General features: G+C 37.3%; 1 protein-coding gene across 1 annotated transcript in view; it reads right to left on the bottom strand.

Annotated features, from left to right (window-relative positions):
* The window catches only part of LOC126810381 (zinc finger protein 260), a 49,563-nt gene extending 25,355 nt beyond the window's left edge, over positions 1-24,208 (bottom strand). Inside the window, exons 1-4 of the mRNA XM_056098435.1 lie at positions 24,185-24,208; positions 23,079-23,250; positions 21,091-21,174; positions 20,435-20,533 (exon numbers count right to left, since the gene is read on the bottom strand). Coding sequence (XP_055954410.1) covers positions 20,435-20,533; positions 21,091-21,174; positions 23,079-23,250; positions 24,185-24,202 — 373 coding nt within the window. The 5' untranslated portion in view covers positions 24,203-24,208. The remainder of the gene's footprint in view (positions 1-20,434; positions 20,534-21,090; positions 21,175-23,078; positions 23,251-24,184) is intronic.
* Positions 24,209-25,588: the final 1,380 nt, after the last annotated feature.

Here is a 25,588-nt window from a genome sequence, read left to right as displayed (position 1 = left end):
TTTCAAATTATATCTTGGTAATTTTTGGACTGATGTACCTTTTAGAGATTCAACTTTCACAATATTGTAGTTTCCAACAGAAAGAGAGAAATGGGGTTTAATGTCCACTTGACACAACTAGGTCATTATGGGACTAACATATGGTTTAATTTTATTTTAATAATTCGTTTGCACATAGGGGTCTTTAGCAATGGGAGGAAACCGGAGGACACAGAGAAAATCCACAAGGTTGGACAGGCGACCCTACTCTTTGTCACGTACAACCCGGGAATCGAAACCCCGCCAGTCGACTCAACAACAGACCTAATGATACAGCGTGCACGTGCTAACAATTCGGCCATCCACCACCCCCCTCCCCCATTAACAATGTAGTTTTGAGCCAGTAAAATTATCAATGTACAGCTCTTAACAGCCTTATCCACTGTCACGCATCTGTTTACCATTTTTTTTAAATGCATAGATTTTTTTTTAGTAGAGGAAAGAAGGAAATCAAGTCACTCAGTGCTCCGTTTTAAAACATAATTATTATAATTGCCATACATATAGTGTCAAAACTAATGTTTTCTTAAAAATAATCTTCATTAAAAAACCATTGCTGTGTGTGCTTGTACGAGCAGCAAACAGCGCAGTGTTAAGTGTATTAATATCGTACACACCACATCTGAGTCGAACATTTGAAGTAATAGAAAGCAGACGCAGAGTTGTTTTTTTTTAAAATAACAAACAGCTGGTTTAGCAGATACAAATAAATACATGTAGAAACTTTTTAAACAGACATAGCCTTAATATAATGGATAAATGTCTTTGACTTGGGAAATCTATTCAGTGGTGAGCACCCGCACCAGTTTCATCAGAGTCGTCAGGAATAAGTCATTGGTCCAGATTTAATTCAGAAGTGTGGTCATCCTTTGATTTTGGAAATCTACATAGCAGTGGAAGCTGCAGGGCTCTGAGTAAGGCCTCCTGTGTTCGATCCCTGCGTTGGCCGAGAAACTTCATCTGGAGTTCTCCAATGTAGTTACAGGATAGGGAGCAGGATGGAGGACCTGGCAAGGACCAATGCAAGAAAGAAAAATCACTGAATATTATGCCCGATTTTCACATGTCCGGGGAGGAAACCAGAGGACCTGGAAAAATTCCACAATCTTGGACAGGTGAACCTTCTCCATGTCACGTACAAGCTGGGAATCAAAACCACACTGCTTGACTCAATGACAGGCCTTATGATTTCACACGCACGCGTTAAACCACTAGACCACCCAACCCTCGATGAGAAGTAAGCGGCAGTGCTAAGCCCCCTAAAATACACAGCTTAAGGAAGTCCCTTGTTTATTAAACATACCCGAGGCTACAACCTGACCCACTGACTGAGATCTAGATGAATCGTTGAGTCGGATTAATAATCAGGCACAGACACTTGAAATTCCTCAACCACCATAAAAAAAACACCCAGCTATATATAATAAACAGATATAATGTCACTTGAGACATGATGAGAGGGACTACTTCCTTTTCTTTGTCAAACACAGTCACTACGGGGTAATAGAAATAACTTGTCTTAGTGCAAAGTGCAACTTGGCCTTGAAGAACCGACAGAACATTGAATTTTATGTGGCCAATTTCTGATTCCCAGCATCTAAATTATTAAATTTTAACCATTTATAACCAATTTAGAAATTTCAAACAAACTCCCTCTCCCCCACCAGTCACTTCCTTTATACATTAAGAGGTTAATATTTATTTTTTTTATATTATAAATGATTGGTGTCACTTGTTGAAACCGAGAAAAGTTATGTTAAAAAAGTTTTGGAGAGAAAGGGAGAGAGAGAGAGAGAGAGAGAGAGAGAAAGAGAGGGAGAGAGAGAAAGAGAGAGAAATTGGGTTTAATGCCATATCAACACAAACTAGGTCAATTTGGGACTAACATGGTTCAATTTTATTTCAATAAATTGCATGCGTGTAAGGGGTCTTTAGCAGTGGGAGGTAACCGAAGGACCAGGAGAAAACCCACGAGGTTGGACAGGCGAGTCTACTCCTTGTCATGTACAACCAGGGAATCGAAACCATGTCAGTTGACTCAATGACAGATCTAATGATTCAGAACGCACACGTCTGAATATCAGACTTTACGATACAATCCGCATGCGCTAACCATTCGGCCTGGAGAGAAAGGGTCTGAAATATTGTATATTATCTTTATTACAGGCAGGCAACTTCACCTACGCTCTATCGCAAACAATTAGGTCAGAACAAGGGGAGGGGTATATCAACTGGGAGGTAGGGGTGGGGAGGTGTATAGTGGTTGACTATCAACTGGGAGGTAGGGGTGGGGAGCACACTGATCAGCAGTGAATTTTCGCTAGGCCGCTACAATCACTGATAAGGATGACATCGATGTTCCATTCTGCCCGAACTAGAACTTCTTATGTAAACAATGCACGCGCCATTGAGCCAATGATTGACGCCGCGTGATGAGACGTCACATGTTAAAGGTAATCATTTTTTACAGAGATATTAGAAGACTTTCGTAATCCTCTGTAAAACAGATTGGGTGGGGAGATCTACAGTGGTTGACTATCGACTGGAATATCTATGTTTGAATTCTGCTGTGGAATTTTTTCGAATCGCCAGTGATCTCATTCCTGTCTACTCAAATAACCTCTGGGTCCATCCATTCCATGGGGTATTCACATGTTCAAGTTATCTGCCCATAATCGTAGCTTGATTCTATAAACCAATCAAACCTGTCTTAGCCTCATTGTTTACGTTCACAACAATGTTTGCTCGATTTTGAGAAAGTTTGCAACAAGATGGGAGTTACTTCCTTCACCAACTTCCTTTGTATTTAACAAATTTTTTTACTGGTCAATAAAAAAGAGCACAATCATTAAGGGCAGATAATTTGAATATGTGTCTCCCCCTTGGATGAACCCAGAAGTTAGTGGAGTGAGATGGAGAGAGAGAGAGAGAGAAATGGGGTTTAACCTCCACTCGCTTGACACAAACTAGGTCATTTCGGGACCGGCGACGGAGTGAGATGGAATAAGACCACTAGGATACTGAGGATGATGTTGACAATATGTTATAAAATAATGGATACAGACAGTAGCAAGATTAGGTTGACAATAGTTGAGATCTTTCTGACAAGACAGTCACATAGGGGATGCTCGATTGACCGTTCCGGAATTGAATTCCTTCAAACCCCAAAAATAGTTGGGAATTGGGGGTTTGAACACATGCACTGACTGCATAAGAAAAAATCTCAACCAACCATGACAGCTGAAACATATTTGTTGTGTTTAATTACGCCATGAATCTACTCACATCACCTCCCTGGTCGGTACTGACAGAACTGTGATAGGACCAAATTCCACGTCACACGATTTCAATTCCATCAATTTGGAACGTTCCAGACCAACAATTGGACATCCCCCTAGATAGATGGATACAGATAGTGACAAGATCAAGTTGACTGTAGTAGAGATCTTTCTGATACATGGCAACAGACAGTATCAAGATTGAGTTGTCAAGAGAACATTCTGATTAAGACCGTCACATAGATACATGGATACAGACAGTACCAAGATCAAGTTGAGTTGACCAGGGGCGGATCCAGGATTTTCAGAAAGGGGGAGGGGGCGTGATGCCCCCACCTGGGAGTGTGAAGCCTGGCCCTCGATGGGCGGACTGACAGTCAACCAAGTCACCAACCGGCTTGTTTCAGAGTAAATTATGTCTCCGTTCCCGCAAATTGTTCGCCACCGCAAAAAAATAGGGGGGGGGGGGGCCTGCGCCGGGTGCGTCCCACCTTGAATCCAAGCCTGTTGACTGTACAAGTATAGATCTTTCTGCAACTCATGTTGAGTACCTTATTGGACTAACTCTGCCCATACAAAGTTAGTAAAATTTATTTTCAAACAAGTCGTTTATAATATTCACAGATGTTGAATAATTATAAAGAACAGTGCTGGTAGTTAAAGCATATGTTATACATTGAACCGTGATATATATTTACATGTATTTATGCCTACAGGTCTTATATCATTGGTAGCTAGAAATAGACATGACCTAATGACCCCTGACCTACTGACCTCTAGTGGTTTACTCCCACACTGTGCTTGGTGCCATGTGATACAAACCAAGAATGTCAAAGACCTTCTCTATAGTCTGTTTCAAACTACTATACACAATTTTTTTTGACTGTTCTCATATTTTTTTTTAGATACAGTATTTTGTCAGAATCTGTAACTTCCTGTAGCGTCCATTACAGACTCAAGTCAGAACATTAATATATCTTTTAAAACTTTAAAAAGTAAAAAATATGGACTATTTTAATGCAAGGAATGTTGTTATTAGGTTGCTTAACACACGTTGAGTTAAAAACGTAAACAATATGAATTATTCTAATGTAAAAACTTGTTAATTAAACATATGTTATCCAAGAGCTAATTCTGCCTATTGCAGGTCTTTCTTTAGGCCTGAAATTTTAGCTAAATTATTAATTAGATATTAATTAACTTATCCAGATCATAATCAACTCTCAATGTCATCGCTAGCCTGCAATATTTACTGGTTAGGATCCGATTTGCTGCTCAACTTTCATTCATGATTTTTTATCGTACCGACTTTAGTAATGATGATCAAGGATAGGCCAAAAATTCAATCGCTAAATTATCGGTTCAGAGTGGAGCAATCTGACTGAAATTTTCAGCAAATTCCCTTTACATTATCTAGTTTTTAACTATAATAGTGAGAACTGCCAGCTCTTTATCTAATCTCCCATAATGTATCTTTAACAGTTATTAAATAATTAATAAACAATTATTAAATAATTAATAAATAATTAATAAACAATTATTAAATAATTAATAAACAATTATTAAATAATTAATAAACAATTATTAAATAGTTATTAAACACAGAATAAAAAGAATGAACACTGGATTGTAAAAGGTAAAATGTAGAAAAATCTCAAAACACTAACTTCCATTATGGCAGCAAAAAATAAACCGAAACGTACAGAATGCCAACTTTATTCTCAAAATATAAACTAAGTTACAGAAACATGTAAGTGAATAACACGTAAAAAAGTACTATATAATATGGTCAGCGATTCTAAGCTGACAGTTCAAGAAGGAAAATGTAAACTTTCTCTTGAAATAAACCTAGAGGGCAGGAGCGGATCCAGAGGGGGGGGGGGGTTGGGGGGTCGACCCCCCCCCCCCCCACCCCCCCTGCTCAGCTACATACATTTTTTTTTTAAATCAACACTTTTTATGAGAAAAGTTTCTCGGCCGTGTGCTTTATCCTTTATCGTCAGATGTGGGACAAGATGGGCACTCAAAGCACGAGATAATGATATAGACATTATGTGATATCACAATATTAATGCTTTGCATCCATGAAATTGAATCACAATGTCATTGTATTAATTCACAAGAGCATCGCTAACGCAGCAATATACGTCCACATTCCTGTTTTGTTTGATATGGTCCAGTTTGCATTGAGGGTCTGTGAAATAAAACTGGGTTGTAGGACTGCTATCAGTATAACATTTCGTTCACATTAACAGAACACAATTTTTATTTTAAAACAATCGATGTCTTTATTCTAAAAGCATGACGTTTTTTTTTTGTTTTTTTTTGCTTGATTGATAACGATAAGAGAATACTTGTGGAAACGTCGTGCTTTTAGAATAAACTAGTGATTGTATCCCATAAAAACTGTGTTCTGTTAATTTGTTCCCTGATCGCTAAATGCCACTTAAAGAATAACTAGAAATGGGCGTGGCTCTGCCCCTGGGGGTCGGGCATGCACCAAAAACAATAGGGATCTTCCTTGGGGTATAAGGAATAAGTATACCAAGTTTGAAGAAAATCCAGTAAGAATTGCGCCCTGTAGGCGACACAAAGACACACGAAAAGAAAATGGGCGTGGCTCTGCCCCTGGGGGTTGGGCATGCACCCCAAACGATAGGGATGTTCCTTAGGGTACAAAGAATGTGTATGCAAAGTTTCAAGATTATTAGTTAAGAAATGTGGCCTGTAGACGACAAACAAACAAATACTAGAAATGGGCGTGGCTCTGCCCCGGGGGGTCGGGCATGCACCAAAAACAATAGGGATCTTCCTTGGGGTATAAGGAATAAGTATACCAAGTTTGAAGAAAATCCATGAAGAATTGCGCCCTGTAGGCGAACCACAGACACACACACACACACACACACACACACACACACACACACATACATACATACACACACACACACACACAGACAGGGGCGACGGCATAATACGTTCACATTATGAATGTGGACGTATAATAATAAAAATTGACGTCAAACGAGGTGTTGAATTCCTCTGTTTAAAAAGCTCAATGTGTATGTATATACGCCAAAATGGCGATAGAGACCATGTTGGGGGGGGGGGGGGATACATTGTCTCAGGAACCTGGCAAACCCCCTCCTGCAAGAATTCCTGGATCCGCACCTGGAGGGGTGACAACAGTCAGCATTATATACATTTATGATCTGGCAGGGTAGTCAGTATAATATGCATGTGATATGTCAGGGTACACTCAGCATTATGTACAAGTGATCTGACAGGGTACAGTCAGCATTATATGTACTCTGACGACAGGGTACAGTCAGTATTATATACATGTGATCTTACAGGGTACAGTCAGTATTATATACATGTACCGCCGCACCGGTACTCTGACAGGATACAGTCAGTATTATGTACATGTGATTTGACAGGATACAGCCAGTATTATGTACTATGCGATTTGATAGAGTCAGTGTTATATACATATGATCTGACTGGGTACAGTCAGTACTATATACAAGTACTATCAGTATTATATACATGTGATCTGACAGGGTACAATCAGTATTATACATGTGATCTGACAGGGTACAGTCAGTATTATATACATGTGATCTGACAGGGTACAATCAGTATTACATACATGTGAACTGATGAAACTGACAGGATATATTGCAAGTCAGCATTACATATATGTGAACAGATGAACTAACAGGATATACTGCAAGTCAGCATTGCACAGTTTAACAATATCACACCTAAACTGACTCTTATTACCAATAAAAATACCAGTGATATATTAGTCAATGGTGACTTGTGTGGAATGTCTATTCACAGGTTGATTGTTTCTAGGTCTAATTAATTATAACTAATTAGTAAACAACACACTGGTATGTAGACATTTTCACCATGTGTTCAAATATATTCATGGAATGTGCGATAAAATTACTTAACAAATTCCTACATGACTAAGTAATAGTATCACTTTCGGGTTGACTCCAGTACAGAGGTATTTTTTTTTTTAGCTATGTGAATTCATCAAATGAGAAATGAAATTCAAATAGTTTCTTTAAAGACGAATTATGTAAGAGCTAGATCTGCCTATTACATTTTTTTTATTTTGGCTTAAAATGAAATGAAATGGGGTTTAACATCCTACTGTTCTGCTTCGAACTGGGCTAATGAAGGACGTACACCTTACAGGAAAATTTTGCCCAGACAGCGGCACTACGACCTAATCTTATATCTAATTCCAACTGTCAAGGGATCTTTTACGTGCACGCCAATGTGTACACAGGACCTCGGTTTCTCGTCCCATCCCAACGACTAGACAACTGTCCTTGTCAGGCCCTGCAGGCTTCAAATGCTATGTCAACTATTATCTAAACATTTATTAACGTGACAAGCCCTTAATCAACTCTTTAAGCCATCGGATAGATCCAATTTTTAAGTAGATTAGAACGTTTCTGGCATTTAAAGGCTCAATACCACTCTTGTTGTAACTGAATAATATGTCCCAATCTTTTTTCTGGTCAACAAATTGTACTATTTTAGAATATTTCAATTAATTGATGATACAAATTTCATCTTAACAGACCTTATTTAAAATTTTTTAAAAATTCAACATAATGGTTTGAAACGTCTAACGTAAACCTTTTCAAATGAAACTTCGATTTAAAAATATTTTCGAACCCTCTGGACAAGTAAAATAGGATGTAATGGATAATTTACACAACAGGTAGGACACTTAAACATCTAGTACTTAGATAGAGATATTATTTATTTTCTGGAGCTTTCAAGCCAGCAAGAGTGTTATTGTCCCTTTAATGATTTAAATGGTGAAGCGTGTCCGAGTCTTGAATATCAAGTACAGTTATTACGAGTTACGACAATAAACAATCAATGCCACATATTGTCAAAACTCTAAATATTGATAACTTTGCTCAGAATAAAGTAATTTGAATTAAAATTTTCAGTATATTCATTTTACATTATCTTTTTTTGAACTATTATAGCAAAAATCTTACATAATGTATCTTGAAAGCTCTTACAATAGATTTTAGGGGTATTTGTTTTTCAATGTCAATCAAATTATATGCCATCTTTGTTTGTATCCACCGCCGTTACACATTTGTGCGCACATAAATTGGAATGCAAAATAAAAATAAGCAAAAAAAAAATAAGTGCTTGGCCTGCGCCCATCTTGGAGCTGAAAAGTGGTATGTTAAACCCCATTTCATTTCATTTCATTTCAAAATCAAGAATTGTTTAAATAAAAAAGAATTCTTTAAAAAAATGCCTGATTGAAATCTTTTAAGAATGTCCCATTTTTTAATTTAAATTTATAATTTTTAAAATAAATAAATGACATGGGTTTAACATCCCTGCCAAGGGATCTTTTACATGCATGCCAATGACTAGACAGCTGTCCTTGTCAGGCCCTCCGTTCTGCACCACAGACAAGGGGAAACCACGTCGTAAAATCCTGATGAACTTTCTCAGCCAATGCAGGGATCGAACTCGCGACTTCCTGGCTTGCAAGCCAGCACCTTACCCGCTTAGGCACCGTGGTTCCCTTTAAAATAACAAGTCATGGTAACAAGAAAACCACCTTAAACAAATGATTACGTTAAATGTATGAGAAATTAGTAAAAAAGATGAAATCTACATCTTACATGGGGGGGGGGGAGGAGGGGAGGAGTTAATTAAACCAAGGGTAAACGCAAGTATTATTGTTTTTAGCCTTGTGTGAAAGTAAAGCCAGGATTTTTTTGGGTTGGACTATTGATATGATTTAGATGATGTTGAAGAGTTTAAAAGAGTCTAATATACACGGTAAGTGGTTTATCTGATGTAAAGGGAATTACCCTGTCTACAAAAAAAATGCTGTATCAGCAAAAAAACAATTTAATATCTTTACTTTCTTTCACGGTTGTTTTACCGTAGTTTTTCTTGTGTATGAACTACAACCCCATTCCTCTACATGTTGGGACAAAATTTAAATTTACATCAAAATGAAAGAGAGAAGGAGAAATGGGGTTTAACTTCCACTCCACACAAACTAGGTCATTTCAGGACTAACTTAGAGTTCAATTTTATTTCAATAATTTGCTTGCGCGTAGGGGTCTTTAGCAGTTGGACAGTCGACCCTACTCCTTGTCACCTACAACTGGGGAATCAACAGATCTTATGACACAAAGTACCGCGTGCTAACCATCCAGCAATTCACCCCCCCTACTGACCAGGTTGGACAAATGATCTTTACTCTTTGTCACGATGAAGCGAGAAATCGAAACCACGTTGGATGGCTGAATGGTTGGCGTGCATGCGCTGTATCATAAAGTCTGTCATTGAGTCGACTGGCGTGGTTTCCTGACAAGGATTAGGGTCGCCTGTCCAACCTCGTGGGTTTTCTCTGGGTCCTCCGGTTTCCTCCCATCGCTAAAGACCCCTATGCGCAAGCGAATTGTTGAAATGAAATTAAACCATATGTTAGTCCCAAAATGACCTAGTTTGTGTCGAGTGGACGTTAAACCCCATTCTCTTTCTCTCTCTCATTGACAGACTTTATGATTTCACGCGCACATGTTAAACCACTAGACCACCCACCCCTCCTGTGCTATCTGAAAGATTATACACAGTTTCCTTGTCATACTGAAGGATATCCTCGGACAAAGCTAGTTGATATAAATATGAAGAATATGAAGAATGTGGAGAACCTTCGGGACTCAATCTTATGAAATTGGATAGCCATTCGTTGTGAAATTTCTTTTTGTGTAAATCCATTTTGATTTTAAATGGTTCCAATATTATCCACCGTGTGGCATATCATTTATGTCTCAGTCGGGATCACTCATGAAAAAAATTAATGAAATGAAATGGGGTTTAACGTCCTACTGTTCTGCTCCTAACTGGGCTAATGAAGACGGGCATATGCCATACAGTGTGCTATGAGGGGAATTTTGCCCAGACAGCGGCACTACGGCCTACTCTTATATCAAATTCCAACTGTCAAGGGATCTTTTATGTGCATGCCAATGTGTACACGGGACCTCGGTTTTTCAGGCCCTCCATGTTGCATCACTGACAAGGGGGAACCACGTCTGAAAATCTGGATCAACTTTCTCGGCGAATGCAGGGATCGAACACCCAAACTCCAGGCTAGCGAGCCAGCGTCTTACCCACTTAGTTACCGTGATCCGCCCACTTGTGAAAAGTCCAATTATTTTTATCGTAACATTGGCTTTTTTCTTTTTTTCGGAGAGTGTACCCCGGGCTAGTTGAGTAATAGAGAGAGAGAGAAAGAGAGAGAGAGAGAGAGATGGGACTAACATGTGGTTCAATTTTATTTCAATAATTCGTTTGCGCGTAGGGGTCTTTAGCAGTGAGAGGAAACCGGATGACCAAGAGAAAACCCAGGAGGTTGGACAGTTGGACAGGCGACCCTGCTCCTTGTCACGTACAACCGGGGAATCAAAACCACAGCAGTCGACTCAGTGACAAACCTTTTTTTCGGAGAGTGTACACCTTGGGCTAGTTGAGTAAAAGTAACAAAGTATTTAAATTCAATCAAAAGGGCAAATCGTCCGTTTCGGTTGGGTGTTGGGGGGGGATTTTTTTTATACTTCTCTACTTAATAACCTTTCATGACTTTCATTTTACCATTTTCAAACATCACTTGACCTCTGACCTTATTATAACTACTGCTTCATCATTTTACAATAATTATATAAACATTAGAAACAGATGGTTGTAAAAAATATCTAAATAAATTACATACTGAATAGATATAGAACTGAGTTCAATGCTCCTGGGGCCTCTAGGGATTACAATCTGTTTCAGTCTTCTTGAACCAAGTGTACAGCAGATGGTTATAAAATTCAGAAATAAATAACCTCAGAGAGAGATAGAGATAGAGAGAGAGAGAGAGAGAGAGAGGTCATTTTTGGGACTGACATGGTGCAATGTTATATCAATAATTCACTTTAACAGTAGGAGAAAACTAAAAAGAGAGAGAGAGAAATGGTGTTTAACGTCCACTCCACACAAACTAGGTTAATTTGGGACTAACATAAGGTTCAATATAATTGCAACATCAGGGGTCTTTAGCAGTGGAAGGAAATAAAGAGAGAGAGAGAGAGAGAGACACACACACACAAAGTAGGTCATTTCGGGACTAACGGTTGAATTTTATTTCAATAATTCACTAGCAGTGAGAGGACCTGGAAAATTAACCATGAGGTTGGACGGGTGAGCCTACTCCTTGTCATGTACAAGCGGGGGATGAAAACCATGCCACTTGACCCAATGACAGATTTTCAGCCACCCCACCCCCCAATAACATTAAAGATGCATTATGTTAGATTTAGATAAAAAGCTGAATGTTCTTGTTTAATAATGAAAAATGAATATAATGAAAATTTCATTCCCATTATTTTATTCTGACTGGGCAAGCTTATCGTAATAATGGACTTGTTATTTGAGACTCTGCATCGCTTCATAATGTTTAAATTGAATCATTAAATGGCGATCATGTTATAATCCGTTTAAATCTCCACCATCTAGAGATAGTCTAGAGAGTTGATTATAGGCTTGTCATGCGAAAAAAAGTCAAAATAAAGTCCCAAAGATCAACCATCCCCACAGAGTAATGTAAGATCAAACCCACAACAGGCCTTATGATATAAAGCCTACACTTTAGAACCCTTAGTCACACGAATGTCATAAATCCAATTAAAATAGAATAAATTAATAATTTCAGAATTTTACATTGAAAAATTACCTGCAACTATCGAAAATAAATTACATGCACTAATAAGTTGAATAAAATAAATTACCAAAAGTAAATTATGTGAACTGTATTAGCCGAAATAATTTTATGTTTAGGTCGCTGGTATAATTTCAATATATGTAGCCGGTATAATATTATGTTTAGGTAGCCCGTATTTTATTATGAGGTAGTCGGTATAATTTTATGTTTAAGTAGCTGGTATGATATTATGTTTGGGTACCCGTTATTATATCATGTTTAGGCAGCCATTATAATATTATGTTTAGGTAGCCGTTATTATATTATGTTTAGGTAGCCAGTATAATATTATGTTTAGGCAGGCATTATAATATTATGTTTAGGCATCCATTATAATATTATGTTTAGGCAGCCGTTATTATATTATGTTTAGGTAGCCAGTATAATATTATGTTTAGGCAGGCATTATAATATTATGTTTAGGCATCCATTATAATATTATGTTTAGGCAGCAAGTATAATATTATGTTTTCATAGCCGGTATAATATTATGTTTAGGTAGCCGGTATAATATTATGTTTAGGTAGCCGGTATAGTATTGTCAGTATAATATTATGTTTAGGTAGATTATTATAATAATTAAAACTGGTATTAATATTATGTTTTGGCCTGAAGCCCTGAAGAGTGTTTGATCTATATGTAAACCTGTTTTTAGTTTTAAATATGCTTTTAGTTAACTAGATAAAGAAATTAAAAGAAGCTAGACTAAGGCTACAACCAGAAAATATTTGGTTCATGTTCTTCAACATGGCACAATTCACCCTTACACCCATGGTTGATGTGGAACAGTAGGATGTTAAACCCTATTTCATTCATTCAATCAGCCTAGATCTGTTTTCAATATGGTCCTTCAAGTTTGAGAAAGTTATCATTAGTATAGGATGGAGGGTTTGGATGGTATGAAAAAAACATGCCCTGTGTATACCATTAAGTGCTCATTGAAGATCCCCCGACACTTGGTCCTAAATATCCCTTTGGTGCATGTTAAAGATCCCATGGCAGTTTGTCCTGTGTATACCACTGGATGCATGTTAAAGATCCCTGACAGTTGGTCCTGTGTATACCATTGGGTGCATGTTAAAGATTCACTGAAGTTGGTCCTGTGTAAACGATTGTGTGCATGTTAAAGATCCCTGACAGTTGGTTCTGTGTATACGATTGAGTGCATGTTAAAGATCCCCTGACAGTTGGTCCTGTGTATATCATTGGGTGCATGTTAAAGATCCCATGGCAGTTTGTCCTGTGTATACCATTGGATGCATGTTAAAGATCCCTGACAGTTGGTTATGTGTATGTGTATACCATTGGGTGCATGTTAAAGATTCACTGAAGTTGGCCCTGTGTATACAATTGAGTGCATGTTAAAGATCCCCCGACAGTTGGTCCTGTGTATACCACTGGGTGCTCGTTAAAGATCCCCTGGCAGTTGGAAATCAAAATAAGAGTTGCTAAAATATCTTATAACTGCTAGTCGTGTGTTTTATCGATAACTATTGTCGTGTTATTGGACAAACATGTGGTTTCTCTTTATGTCTAAAATTAATAAAGAATCGCCATCGTCTTGACTGGACTTGTTGCGCTGTATAAATGAATTAGCTATTATTATGAAAAGAAAATAAAAAGTTGTTGTTGAGGGATGAATTTTTTTGTTTTGACCTAAAGTGTGTGTTATCTGTAACCAGTGGCAATAAGAAAGGATGTTATTACATATCTGTTTTCCTCTCGACCCTGTTTCTCCATCTTACCCCCCAACTATCTACCACACGTTCTACATACCACTGTCTCCATCTATAAAACATAGATAACAGCAACATATTCATTCATAGACACTTCATGGGCAGATTTAATTCAAGGGGCAGAGAGGGGTTCTAATACCTCTAGATGTCCTCTAGTCATAGATCAGTGGCATATCTAAGTCACAGGACATAGGGGGGATAATAGAGCCTTCAATAATTGATCATTGGCAGACCCATATCAAGGAACAGAGGGTTGCTAGTACTTCTACTCGTAGACCGATTACTGACAGACCTTAGTCACTCGACATGGCAAGGGATAATCATAGCTTTCAATCATAGATCACTGGCAGATCTAAGTCACAGGACATAGGGTGGATAATAGAGCCTTCAATAATTGATCACTGGCAGACCCATGTCAGGGGACAGAGGGTTGCTAGTAGTTCTACTCACACAGATCTAAGTCACTGGACATAGCAAAGGATAATAGAGCTTTCAATCATAGATCACAGGACTGGGGGGGGGGGGAATAAAACCTTCAATAGATTGTTCACTGGCAGATCTAAGTCACAGGACATAGGAGGGACAATAGAGCTTTCAACAGACTGATCACTGGCAGATCTAAGTCACAGCTTTCAATCATAGATCACTGGCAGATTTAAGTCACCTGACTTTGGGGGGGATAATAGAGCCTTCAATAGACTGATCACTGGCAGATATAAGTCAGAGGATATAGTGGGGGGTAATGGAGCCTTCAATAATATATAACTGGCAGATCTAAGTCACAGGATATAGCTATAAATAACAATCGGACCACTGTCAAAAACAGTTTTTTAATATTAGAGAGCAGCGATAGAGCAATATCTTAATAATCATTATATTTTAAACATTCAATTGATAAAAATTGACTCTCTCAGGAATAACTAGCTCAGCCCTTGTGGAGACTTTCAAACTGTTTCTGTATGATCTTCACACATGCCCATTTTCCTCAGTACCCCCTAAACCCCAAACTGCTTCCCTAGATCAGCCCTTTTTGAGACTTTCACACCCTTTCTGTATGATCCTCACACATGCCCTCTTTCACCAGTACCCCCTAAACCCCAAACCGCTTCCCTAGATCAGCTCTTTTTGAGACTTTCAAATGCTTTCTGGTACATGTATGATCCTCACACATGCCCTTCTACCCCATCCCCCCTTCCCTAGACCAGCCCTTGTTAAGACTTTCACAGACTTTCTGTATGACCCTCACACATGCCCTTCCCCCGCCCCCCCAGTACTCCTTACACCCCAGCCCCCTTCACTAGATCAGCCCTTGTTGAGACTTTCACACGCTTTCTGTATGAACCTCACACATGTTGCATAGTTCCATTCATAAATACATCTTCCAGCACATCATGTGACTCATTCGTACATCCTCATTCATTCATAAATAACTTTAACCTTTCAACTCTCCTCCTGACTTTGAATTCTATCATTACATTTTGACCTATATTATATTTAAAGGACCATCCCTGTTATAATTAGCTGAACAAACTTTAAAGGGACAAACTCCTAAAAAAAAAATTTCACTTTGCATTTAATTTAGTAGAGAGAGAGAAATGAATGGGGTTTATCGTCCATTCGACACAAACTAGGTCATTTCAGAACTAACATATGGTTTAATTTTATTCAATAATTCGTATTGCGCATAGGGGTCTTTAGCAATGGGAGAAAACCGGAGGACCCAAAGAAAACCCAGGAGGTTGGACAGGCGAAACGACTCCTTGTCACGTACAACTGAGAAATCGAAACCACACCAGTTGACTCAATGACAGACCTTATGATACAGTGTGCACATGCTAACCATTCGGCCATCTACCCCCCACCCAAAGAGTTAGAAAGGGTAATGGCCATCCTTGCTTATCAAAAATCAAAATCTAATATTTTTGATTGGCAGTAACTGCGAATCTTAATATGCCAATTTTTTTTTTATATTGACACAGAGATTTATCCACATTTTGAAGACTAGAAGGCTTTCTCAACATTTTTATGTGCATAAAATGCCAAATAAAATTTTAAAAAGAAAACTGAATTCTTTGTATGGCATTTTTCATCTCAACTACCCAGACTCAATTCATTACACTGTATAAAACAGGGACATAACTCTATGAGTGGGGACTATTAAACAGGAAATAGAGAATCAAGTAGGTCAAGTACCACTCATGTTGCGGGACATGTCAATTTCAAGTAATTATATCAGTATTCGATTTGAAAATCTTTGTTACAGCGATAATTGCATATTTTCTAAGAAAGTCAAAATATAATTATTTCTATATCTATTACTATTAGGCTACTTAAAGATACATTATGTTAGATTTAGATAAAGAGCTAGCCATTCTTGCTATAATAGTTCGAAAATAGATAATGTAGAATGAATAATTCAAAAATTTCATTCAAATTACTTTATTGCGAGCGAAGATATTAGCCTTTGAAGGTTTGACAAGATGTGTGCAATAATTTCAACCACCGTACTGGTTGTTCGAAGCTTATTATAAGTTACGCTTCTCCATTTTTAGCTCAAATCAAAATATGGCTGAACTGTTCTAATCTATTTAATATCGGGGAAATCCGATGCCATCGAGAGTTGATTATGGCCTGGATAAGTTAATTAATGCCCAATTAATAATTTAGATAACAATTCAGGCCTTAAGAAAGACCTGCAATAGGCAGATTTAACTCTTGCATAATGTATGTTTAATAGGTTGTCAAATCACTAATATAAAATCATAGGAATCATTCTACCACTTAAAAATTTAAAATAATTTCTACCCGCCAATTTGAAAATTCTATCATTTCTTTTCACTAGAAAACGAAGTCTACACAATGGAAGAGGGCGTTGTCTTGATTGTCAAGGTCCATGGTTAAACAGATAAGGATAATGATGCCTGGTTGAACGAGACTTTTCAAATCGCACGCGTGATAATAACACCGTAAAAAGCAACATTGGATTTAAAAATAAAATTATATATTCGCCAATTTCTCAACTGACACAAGTGAATTATTATTGGATTTAGGATTATTCTTTAACAAGGTAGGACTGTGTGTATAGATGCCATGTGTTTTATGGCTTTATTTTAACATATTTTAAACATATGACTTTAAAAAGTGAAATCATCACTTTAATAGAGTCTATTCCTTAATTTCCGTGTATCTCTGATTGAACAAAAATAGTAACACACCATAAAACTATTTTCTAACAAAGAAATAACAATTAAGAAGAAGCATCACAGACTCTCACATCTCCATGTAGCAATGTTAGAAAAATTTAAGAATAAGTAAAAACTAAAGAATAATAAAATTTTATCATATTATTCAGTCATTAGTTAATAAACCATAACACATACTTATGGAAGAACAATTACTGATTTATTTGGAAGACGTTTCGGTTTCGAAGAGTATTCTCTCAACGTTATCAAGCAAGTACAGTAACAAATCTGTAAGGCAATTATATATAGACAAACAATAACAATAACGTCGCCTAAATAAATCAGTAATTTTTCTTCCATAAGTACGTGTTATAGTTTATTGCTCTAACCAGTCACTAAATGCCTCTAATACAGTGGTTCTCAAACTTTTTTTGCCAACGGCACACCTTGGAACACATGAAAAAATAGCGCCACACCTGGCCAAATATATATGAAAAATATTTGAATTTTGTAGAATAAAAACATGGCAAGTCATAGACGGCATACAACCGTAGACACAGACTAGTCTTAGGCACATAAAGTGACTCAAAGTAAATAAAGAAAAACACAGCTATGAACTTACCAGTAGACACCAGTGAATACTCAACTGGAGTTACATGGTTTTACCCGTTTTCTTAGTCTCCCGTTCAAGATTTCGTGGCACACTTAGGAAGATCTCGTGGCACACTGGTTGAGAATCACTGCTCTAATAGACCGTCATTAGTTAATGTTATGAATAAAAGTAAAATCTTAGGTGTTTTGTGTTAAAAATGAAAAACAGCTGATAAATTTTTGATTTTGAATTTGCTAATTAAATTTAGCAAAATTGGACTTTATTAATAGCAGTGCTGCGGATTAACCATAAAAAATTATCGACCGCATTAAATGTGAGTGGTAATTCACAGAATTAGGTAAAAAAAAATCTAACTGACAATCCAAGGGAAATAACTGTCATTAAGAAAACTCAAAAGAAAATAACTAAAAAATAAAGAAATGGTGGATATGGTAGTTTCTTAGTTACGGATATATTTGAATATATGGAGGCATGCGTTCAATGACAAACAGGAAAGACGAAAGAATGCTAATAGGCTATTATTCAGGACCAATCATGCAATACACGTCTCAATTAAAAGCCAAATGGACACAGAATACTATCTATGGATTCCTCATTCTCTTAACTTTTTCCCAAATTTTCGTTCGGTAGACTGCTTTCTACCGCAGATGGAACAACGTGTGGCAACCTCTTGCTCAAAAGCGCGTATGAGGTTCATCATGGAAAACTTGAGATGCACACAAACTGGAAGTAGCATAGTAGTGAACATGAAACTGTCCGCCGAACATTTCAACGTAGTCAGTTTATTAACTCTCGTATCCTTCTACCTCAAAATCATGAATATTCACCAAAACCTGGCAGAAAATGTATATTCAAATCTTATCTTCAATTCTACATAAAAATTTGCAAAGCAATAGGGTGAACAGGGAAAGAATGATTAAAAAAAAAAATGATTGCATTCGTAGGTAACCAGATGTCGGGGAGAGAGAAACTAGGTCATTTCGGGACTAGCATATGGTTCAACTTCATTTCAAAAATTTGGTTGCACATATAGGTATTTAGCAGTTAACTGGCATGGTTTTGAATCCCAGGTTGTACGTGACAAGGAGTAGGGTCACCTGTCCAACCTCATGGGTTTACTCCGGGTCCTCCAGTTTTCTCCCACTGCTAAAGACCCCTACGCGCATGCGAATTATTGAAATAAAATTAAACCATGTTAGTTCCGAAATGACCTAGTTTGTGTCGAGTGGACGTTAAACCCCATTTCTCTCTCTCTGTTTTGGTTTGTCTTGTCTGTTTTGGTTTGTGTGAAGTGTGGTTTATAATATGTAATATGTCCTGGTGCTGGATTGAGTTTATAATAGTAGTTACATGTGATATGTCAAAATGCTGGGATGGGTTTACATCACAGAAAGATGGGTTGCCAGGCAAAAAAACATACGCCCACAGCCGCTAAATTGTCTGTGCAGTCAACAAGGGTTGTCGCATATTTATTCTTTTGTAGAAGATCAGATTATAATTTTCTTAGTTTGAGGGTTCAAAAGGTTGTACAAACTGAAGCAAGGGCCTTAACTCTGCAAGTAATGTACAGAATTTTTTTAAATTTTACAGGCCTTTACAACTTACTAATTTAAATGATACATAAATTCCATACAGATCAGATGATAACTTTTGTCGTTCGAATGTTCACAAGGTTCAACAAAGTGAAACAAGGGACATTACTCTGGAAGTAATTAACAAAAATTGCTGAAATTCAATAGGCTACTTTCACTAATTTGAATGATGCATGTAAATTTCATACTGATCGGATGATTACTTTTGTTGTTAGAACGTTCACAAGGTTCAACCAAGTGAAACAAAGGCCATAACTCTAGTCATAATTAAAGATACATTATGGGAGATAAGATAAAGAGATGGCAGTTCTCGCTATAATAGTTAAAAACTAGATAGTGTAAAGGTAATTTGCTGAAAATTTCAGTCAAATTGATCCACTAAGAGCCGAGAAAGAAGCGGGTGAAATTTTTGCATAGTCTCGGTCATCATTACTAAAATCATTAATATAAACAGCATAGTCTCGATTATCCACTTTTTCTGATTTAATTTTCTGTGGCCGTTAGCGGCATATAGGAATCTAATCCAGCCTACATCGAAGGCTAGCCTTGACATCGAGAGTTGATTATGGTCTGGATAAGTTAATTAATGTCTAATTGATAATTTAGATAACATTTCAGGCCTAAAGAAAGACTTGTAATAAGCAGATTTTGCTCTTGCATAATGCATGTTTAATGGAAATTGTTGCAATTCAACAGGCTACTTCCTTTCAATAATTTCAATGATGCATATAATTTTCATACAGATTGGATGGTAACTGTTGTCGTTAAAGCGTTCACACGGTGCAACAAAGTGAAACAAGGGCCAAGACTCCTGAACGAAATAAATAAGCTTCTTCATCTCACTCATATACACAACATATATCAATTTTAAAACAATCAGGTGATTGTAGAATGTTCACAAGAAATTGTGGACGATGGAAGGACGGGGGCCACGGAAATATAAGACCACATTTCCATGTGGGCGTATAAAAACAAGAAAACTGTGATTCTCAACAAATGTCAACAATTTTCCAACAGTGGTGTGACTGTGAACTAAACATTCAATACAGAAACTCCAACTCCTGCTAAAACAGCAGGATATGTCCAGATGTTAGGTTGGGAATCCCAACTGTGGATTGTTACATGTCCAGATACTGGGTTGGGTCCAGACGATGGGATAGTTTTACAGAAACTTACCAATCCGCACAGGATCTTTTTTCGGCATGAACATTGGTAGAAGATTTTCAGGGATTTGTATTATTGTTGGTTTCTCATCTCCATCAACTGGTTTCTCATCTAAAATAACAAAATATAAAATCTATCAATAATCATTTTTAAATAAAATATCTTTAAATAATAAATCAAAATACAATGTTGGTATACTACAACACAAGGAGATTAGAATGTGAGTCTATTACAATATGGGTAGATTTCAATGTGGGTAGATTACAATGTGGGTAAATTACAATTTGGGTAAATTACAATTTGGGTACATTACAATATGGGTACTACAGTGTTGGTACATTACTACAATGTCGGTACATTACTAGTGTTGGTACATTACTACAATGTCGGTACATTACTACAATGTGGGTACATCACAATGTGGGTATATCACTATTTGGGTACATTGCAATGTGTTTACTACAATGTGGGTACATTACTACAATGTTGGTACATTACTACAATGTTGGTACACTACTACAATGTGGGTACATCACAATGTGGGTATATCACTATGCGGGTATATTATTATGTGAGAATATCACAAGGAGGGTAATTTACAATGGGGGTATATTACAATTTGGGTAATTTACAATGTGGGTAGATTACAATAAAACCATTCAACCTACCTGGTAAATCGAGATTAGAAGTTACTGTGTTTAAATTCAAATTTTCACCATCTAATGATGATAGCATATTATTATTTTCTAAAACTGGAAAAGAAAAAAAAAACATTTAAAAACAACATGGTATCATCTTAATTTGCTGCCACAATTCGGTAATGTCACAATTCGGAAATCTCTCTAAATACTTTTGATTTTGTTCACAGTATCCTAGGTAGATGTATTTCAATGTGCACCTATAAAAATTCAATCTGCTTCACAGAGTATTACGAAAGTCTTCTAATATCTCTGTAAAAGATGACTGTTTTCAACACATGGCAACATATCACACGGCATCAATCATTGGCTCAATGACGCGTGCATTGTTTAAATAAGACGTTACTGATTCAAACTTAAAGATGTAAGATTGATTTAGATAAAGAGCTGGTCATTCTCACAATATTAGTTCAAAATTGATAATGAAAAATGATTATATTGAACAATTCATTCAAAATACTTTATTCTGTGTGAAGTTATTACTGTTTGTAGATTTAGGTAGATTGTTTATTATCATAACAACAGTACTTGACAATTGAAACTAAGTCTCAATTATCCATTTCATGGTTAAATTATTAAATCTCGACCATCCTATTGTCTAGAGAGCTGATTAAAGGCTAATCCTGTTTATAAATGTCTAAATAACATTTGAAGCCAGCAAAAAGATCTACAATAGGCAGATTTAGCTCTTACATAATGCATCTTTAAAATATCATCAGATGTTTTTGATTTTTAATGGATATAAATACGTTTGCCAGTTTATAATTTAATTAAAATTGATAATCAAGACTTTGTTTTTACTATTGTAACATCGAGACCATAATACTCTTCAATCATCCATAACTTCGTTCAGAATGAAGTAATTTGGTTGAAATTTTTCAACGTATTCCCTTTTCATCATCTATTTTTTAACTATTATAGCAAGAATGGACAGCTCTTTATCTAAATCTTACATAACGTTTTAATAAAAGTTTTAATTTTATTAGGTGAACCAATGAACAACAGACCAAATGTTTTTGTAAATATTTTACAACCAAAGATAGAATCCAGTGATGTGTATATTTGATTGGTTGGTGTTCATGATTTTCTTCTGAGCAACTCTGACAATCCTTTCAAAACAGGTTTGTTGCTTTAATCGGTGGACACACTAGCGGAATGATTTGACCGAATTGTTCGGCCGAATCAATCGGTGTCGAAAGTCACCTGTGTGTCCACCGTCATTCGGGCGAATCATGTTTGACATATTCGGATGAATTTTCCTTCAGCTGAATTATATTCACATAGTGTGTTCGCTTCAACGAAGCATTTGCCCGATTGTAGAATTCATTAGCCAATCATCACTCATCATCCACTCATATAGAGAAGTCAAGTGATTGTTTGGAGACATGGTCGTGGCCACGTGAAAGGTGATGCAATTGACTGGTAATCGGGCGAAGGATTCGCCTAGTGTGTCCATCAATTCGATCAATTAAAATCTGGCACCAAATGATTCGGCAATTGTGTCTACCACTTATGAGTCCGTAATGTGAATAATAGAGATCTTGTATGACTCACTGTCCAAGAGATCTCAGGATCAATTCTAGTGTTTCTCTGGATTTCCCAGCATGGTTTCCCATGTAGGATAGATGACATGAAAGTTTTATCGATGGAATGAAATACCTATTTATACAATCAAGATTAAAATGCTCTTAATCAAAACTTCCAACATTCATAACTTCACTCAGAATAAAGTAATTTGAAATTTTCAACATATTTCCTTTTCATTATCAATTTGTAAAGTATTATAGCAATTTATCTAAATCTTACATAATGCATCTTTAAAGGAAAACATGTGGACAATAAAAGTTTTATCAATGGAATGAAATAGCTGAGGTAGCATAACTAGAACTGTCAGCTATTTATCTAAATCTTACGTAATGCATCTTTAAAGGAAAACATGAGGAAAAGAAAAGCGTTACCTGAGTTTGGGTCGATTTGTAGATTATTGGTAGCATCTTGTAACTCTGAATCTGTTGACGAAAAGATGGTCTGTGTAGAAACGGCCGATAGTGACGGATCATTCTGGACTCTCGGCATTAAATTAGGAAGAGATTTCACTTGCTGTTGTAACGAATGAAGATTCTGAACACCCTGCAAAAAATAAAATCACAAAGAAAATAGTAAAAAATCTATTAATTGACGAATATTCTTCCCAGATTTCTCGCAAGAAGCGACTAGTTTTGTTCAATTCAAACTCTTCAGGCTTTATAGAGGATGTGCGGTTGCCCTCTAGATATAGTCGCCGGGGACCAGAGCACATGTGGTGTAACAAAGGGTCTAGGATCAATCTTTCACACCAGACTCAATTACTCAAAAAATTGCCGTTTGAATTATGTACCAGCTTCTCCAGTATATCCCCTCTAGAGAGAGAGAGAGAGAGAGAGAGAGAGAGAGATGGGGTTTAACGTCCACTCGACACAAACTAGGTCATTTCGGGACTAACACATGGTTCAATTTTATTTCTATAATTCGCTTGCGCATAGGGGTCTTTAGTAGTGGAAGGAAACCGGAGGACCCGCAGAAAACCCACGAGGTTGGACAGGCGACCCTACTCCTTGTCACGTACAACCGGGGATTCGAAACCACGCCAGTTGACTCAATGACAGACTTAATGATACAGCGCACACGTGCTAACCACTAAGCCATCCAACCCCCCATATCCCCTAGAATTTACTGGTTCCAATCTTCTACAGTATATCCCCTAGATTTTAATGATTTCCATCTTCTTGTTCCTTCTCTTTCAGTTGCTGGCTCTCCCTCCCCTTAACTATTAACTTATTCGTTTTGATGCCATTATCAGTGTTTGCTCCTTCCCCCCCCCCCCCCTGGCACCACCCTACGTTTTAAATGTTTCCCCTAGCCCCCATCCCACCCCCTTTATTTAACAGACGTGTAATGATGCCGTCATCAATGTTTGCGCCTCCCCCCCCTCAACATCTCCCCCCCCCAACGTTTAATGTACCTGTAATGGATCCATTATCAGTGTTTCCCCCTCCCCCCAGTGTTTAACCCATGTTTAACGTACCTGTAATGGTGCCATCATCAGTGTTTGCCCCTCTCTCCAGTGTTTAACCCATGTTTCATATACCTGTAATGGAGCCATCATCAGTGTTTGCCCCTTCCCCCAATGTTTAACCAATCTACCTGTAGTGGTGCCATCATCAGTGTTTGCCCCCCCCCCCTTAATGTTTAACGAATGTTTAATGTACCTGTAATGGTGCCATCATCAGTGTTTGCCCCTCTCCCCAATGTTTAAGGAATGTTTAATGCATCTGTAATGGAGCCATCGTCAGTGTTTGCACCTCCCCATAATGTTTAACGAATGTTTAACGTACCTGTAATGGTGCCATCATCAATGTTTGCCCCCCCCCCAATGTTTAACGTACCTGTAATGGTGCCATCATCAGTGTTTGCCCGTTATGTGAAGGAATAAGAACAGCAGGTATAGAGGATGTTGTGGTTGTCTGCCCAGGTGGTGGATATCGTCTTGGTCGACCTCGTGGACGTTTTTCACCTGTTAAATATAGTAATATATAACAGTAACCCTGGCAACGAAAAACTGTATATAAACTACAAGAGTTCTCATGGACAATATTTAGGTAGTCTAACATGCAACAAAAGTAAGGCGGGCGGGAAGACCTAGAGTGTCGCATTTCGAGTTGTAGCTGACTGGTCACCGCTGGTTGCAGTCGTGAGCTATGGGGAATCAAAACCATACCAGTTGACTCAATGACAGACCTTATGATACAACACGCACATGTTAACCATTAGGCCATCACCCCCCCCCCACCACACGCTTGAAAAAAGGCACTGGATAATCGATTGTTAAACATTCGGCCATCCAACTGAAATAACAGAAAACTTGCCAAACGTCTGCATGTACCTTGAGTTGTAAAAGAAGTCTGGTAGCTTGAGTCTTGTAATTTTCTTCTTTTATATCCAGGTAAAACAACGTCTGCATCATCATCGTCATCATCATCGATAGCACCAGCATCACCAACATCTTCTTCATCACCAGACAATACCAACGCTTCATACTCTGTCCAAGAAATGAAATGAAATTTAACTTCTTGCTCTTCTGCGTTTGACTAGTCCAATGAAGACAGTCAGCATTTAATGTGTCATGGTTAATATAAATCAGGATAGAAGCTAATTAGTTAAACATTATGCAAGAGTTAAAACTGTCTATTGCAGGTCTTTCTTTAGATCTGAAATGTTATCTAAATTATTAATTAGACATCAATTAATCTATCCAGACCATAATCAACTCTAGATGGCATCGCTAGCCTGCGATCTTTAGTGGATTATGAGCTGATTTACTGCATAACTTTCCTTCACAATTTAACGATTAAATGGATAATCGAGACTATGCTGTTTATCGTACTGACTTTAGTAATGCCTTTACATTATCTAGTTTTAACTATTATAG

The sequence above is a fragment of the Patella vulgata genome, chromosome 2, assembly GCF_932274485.2.
Source record: "Patella vulgata chromosome 2, xgPatVulg1.2, whole genome shotgun sequence".
NCBI lineage: Eukaryota > Metazoa > Mollusca > Gastropoda > Patellidae > Patella > Patella vulgata.
Note: the sequence above shows the minus strand (reverse complement) of the source record. Positions and strands in the feature narration are given on the sequence as shown.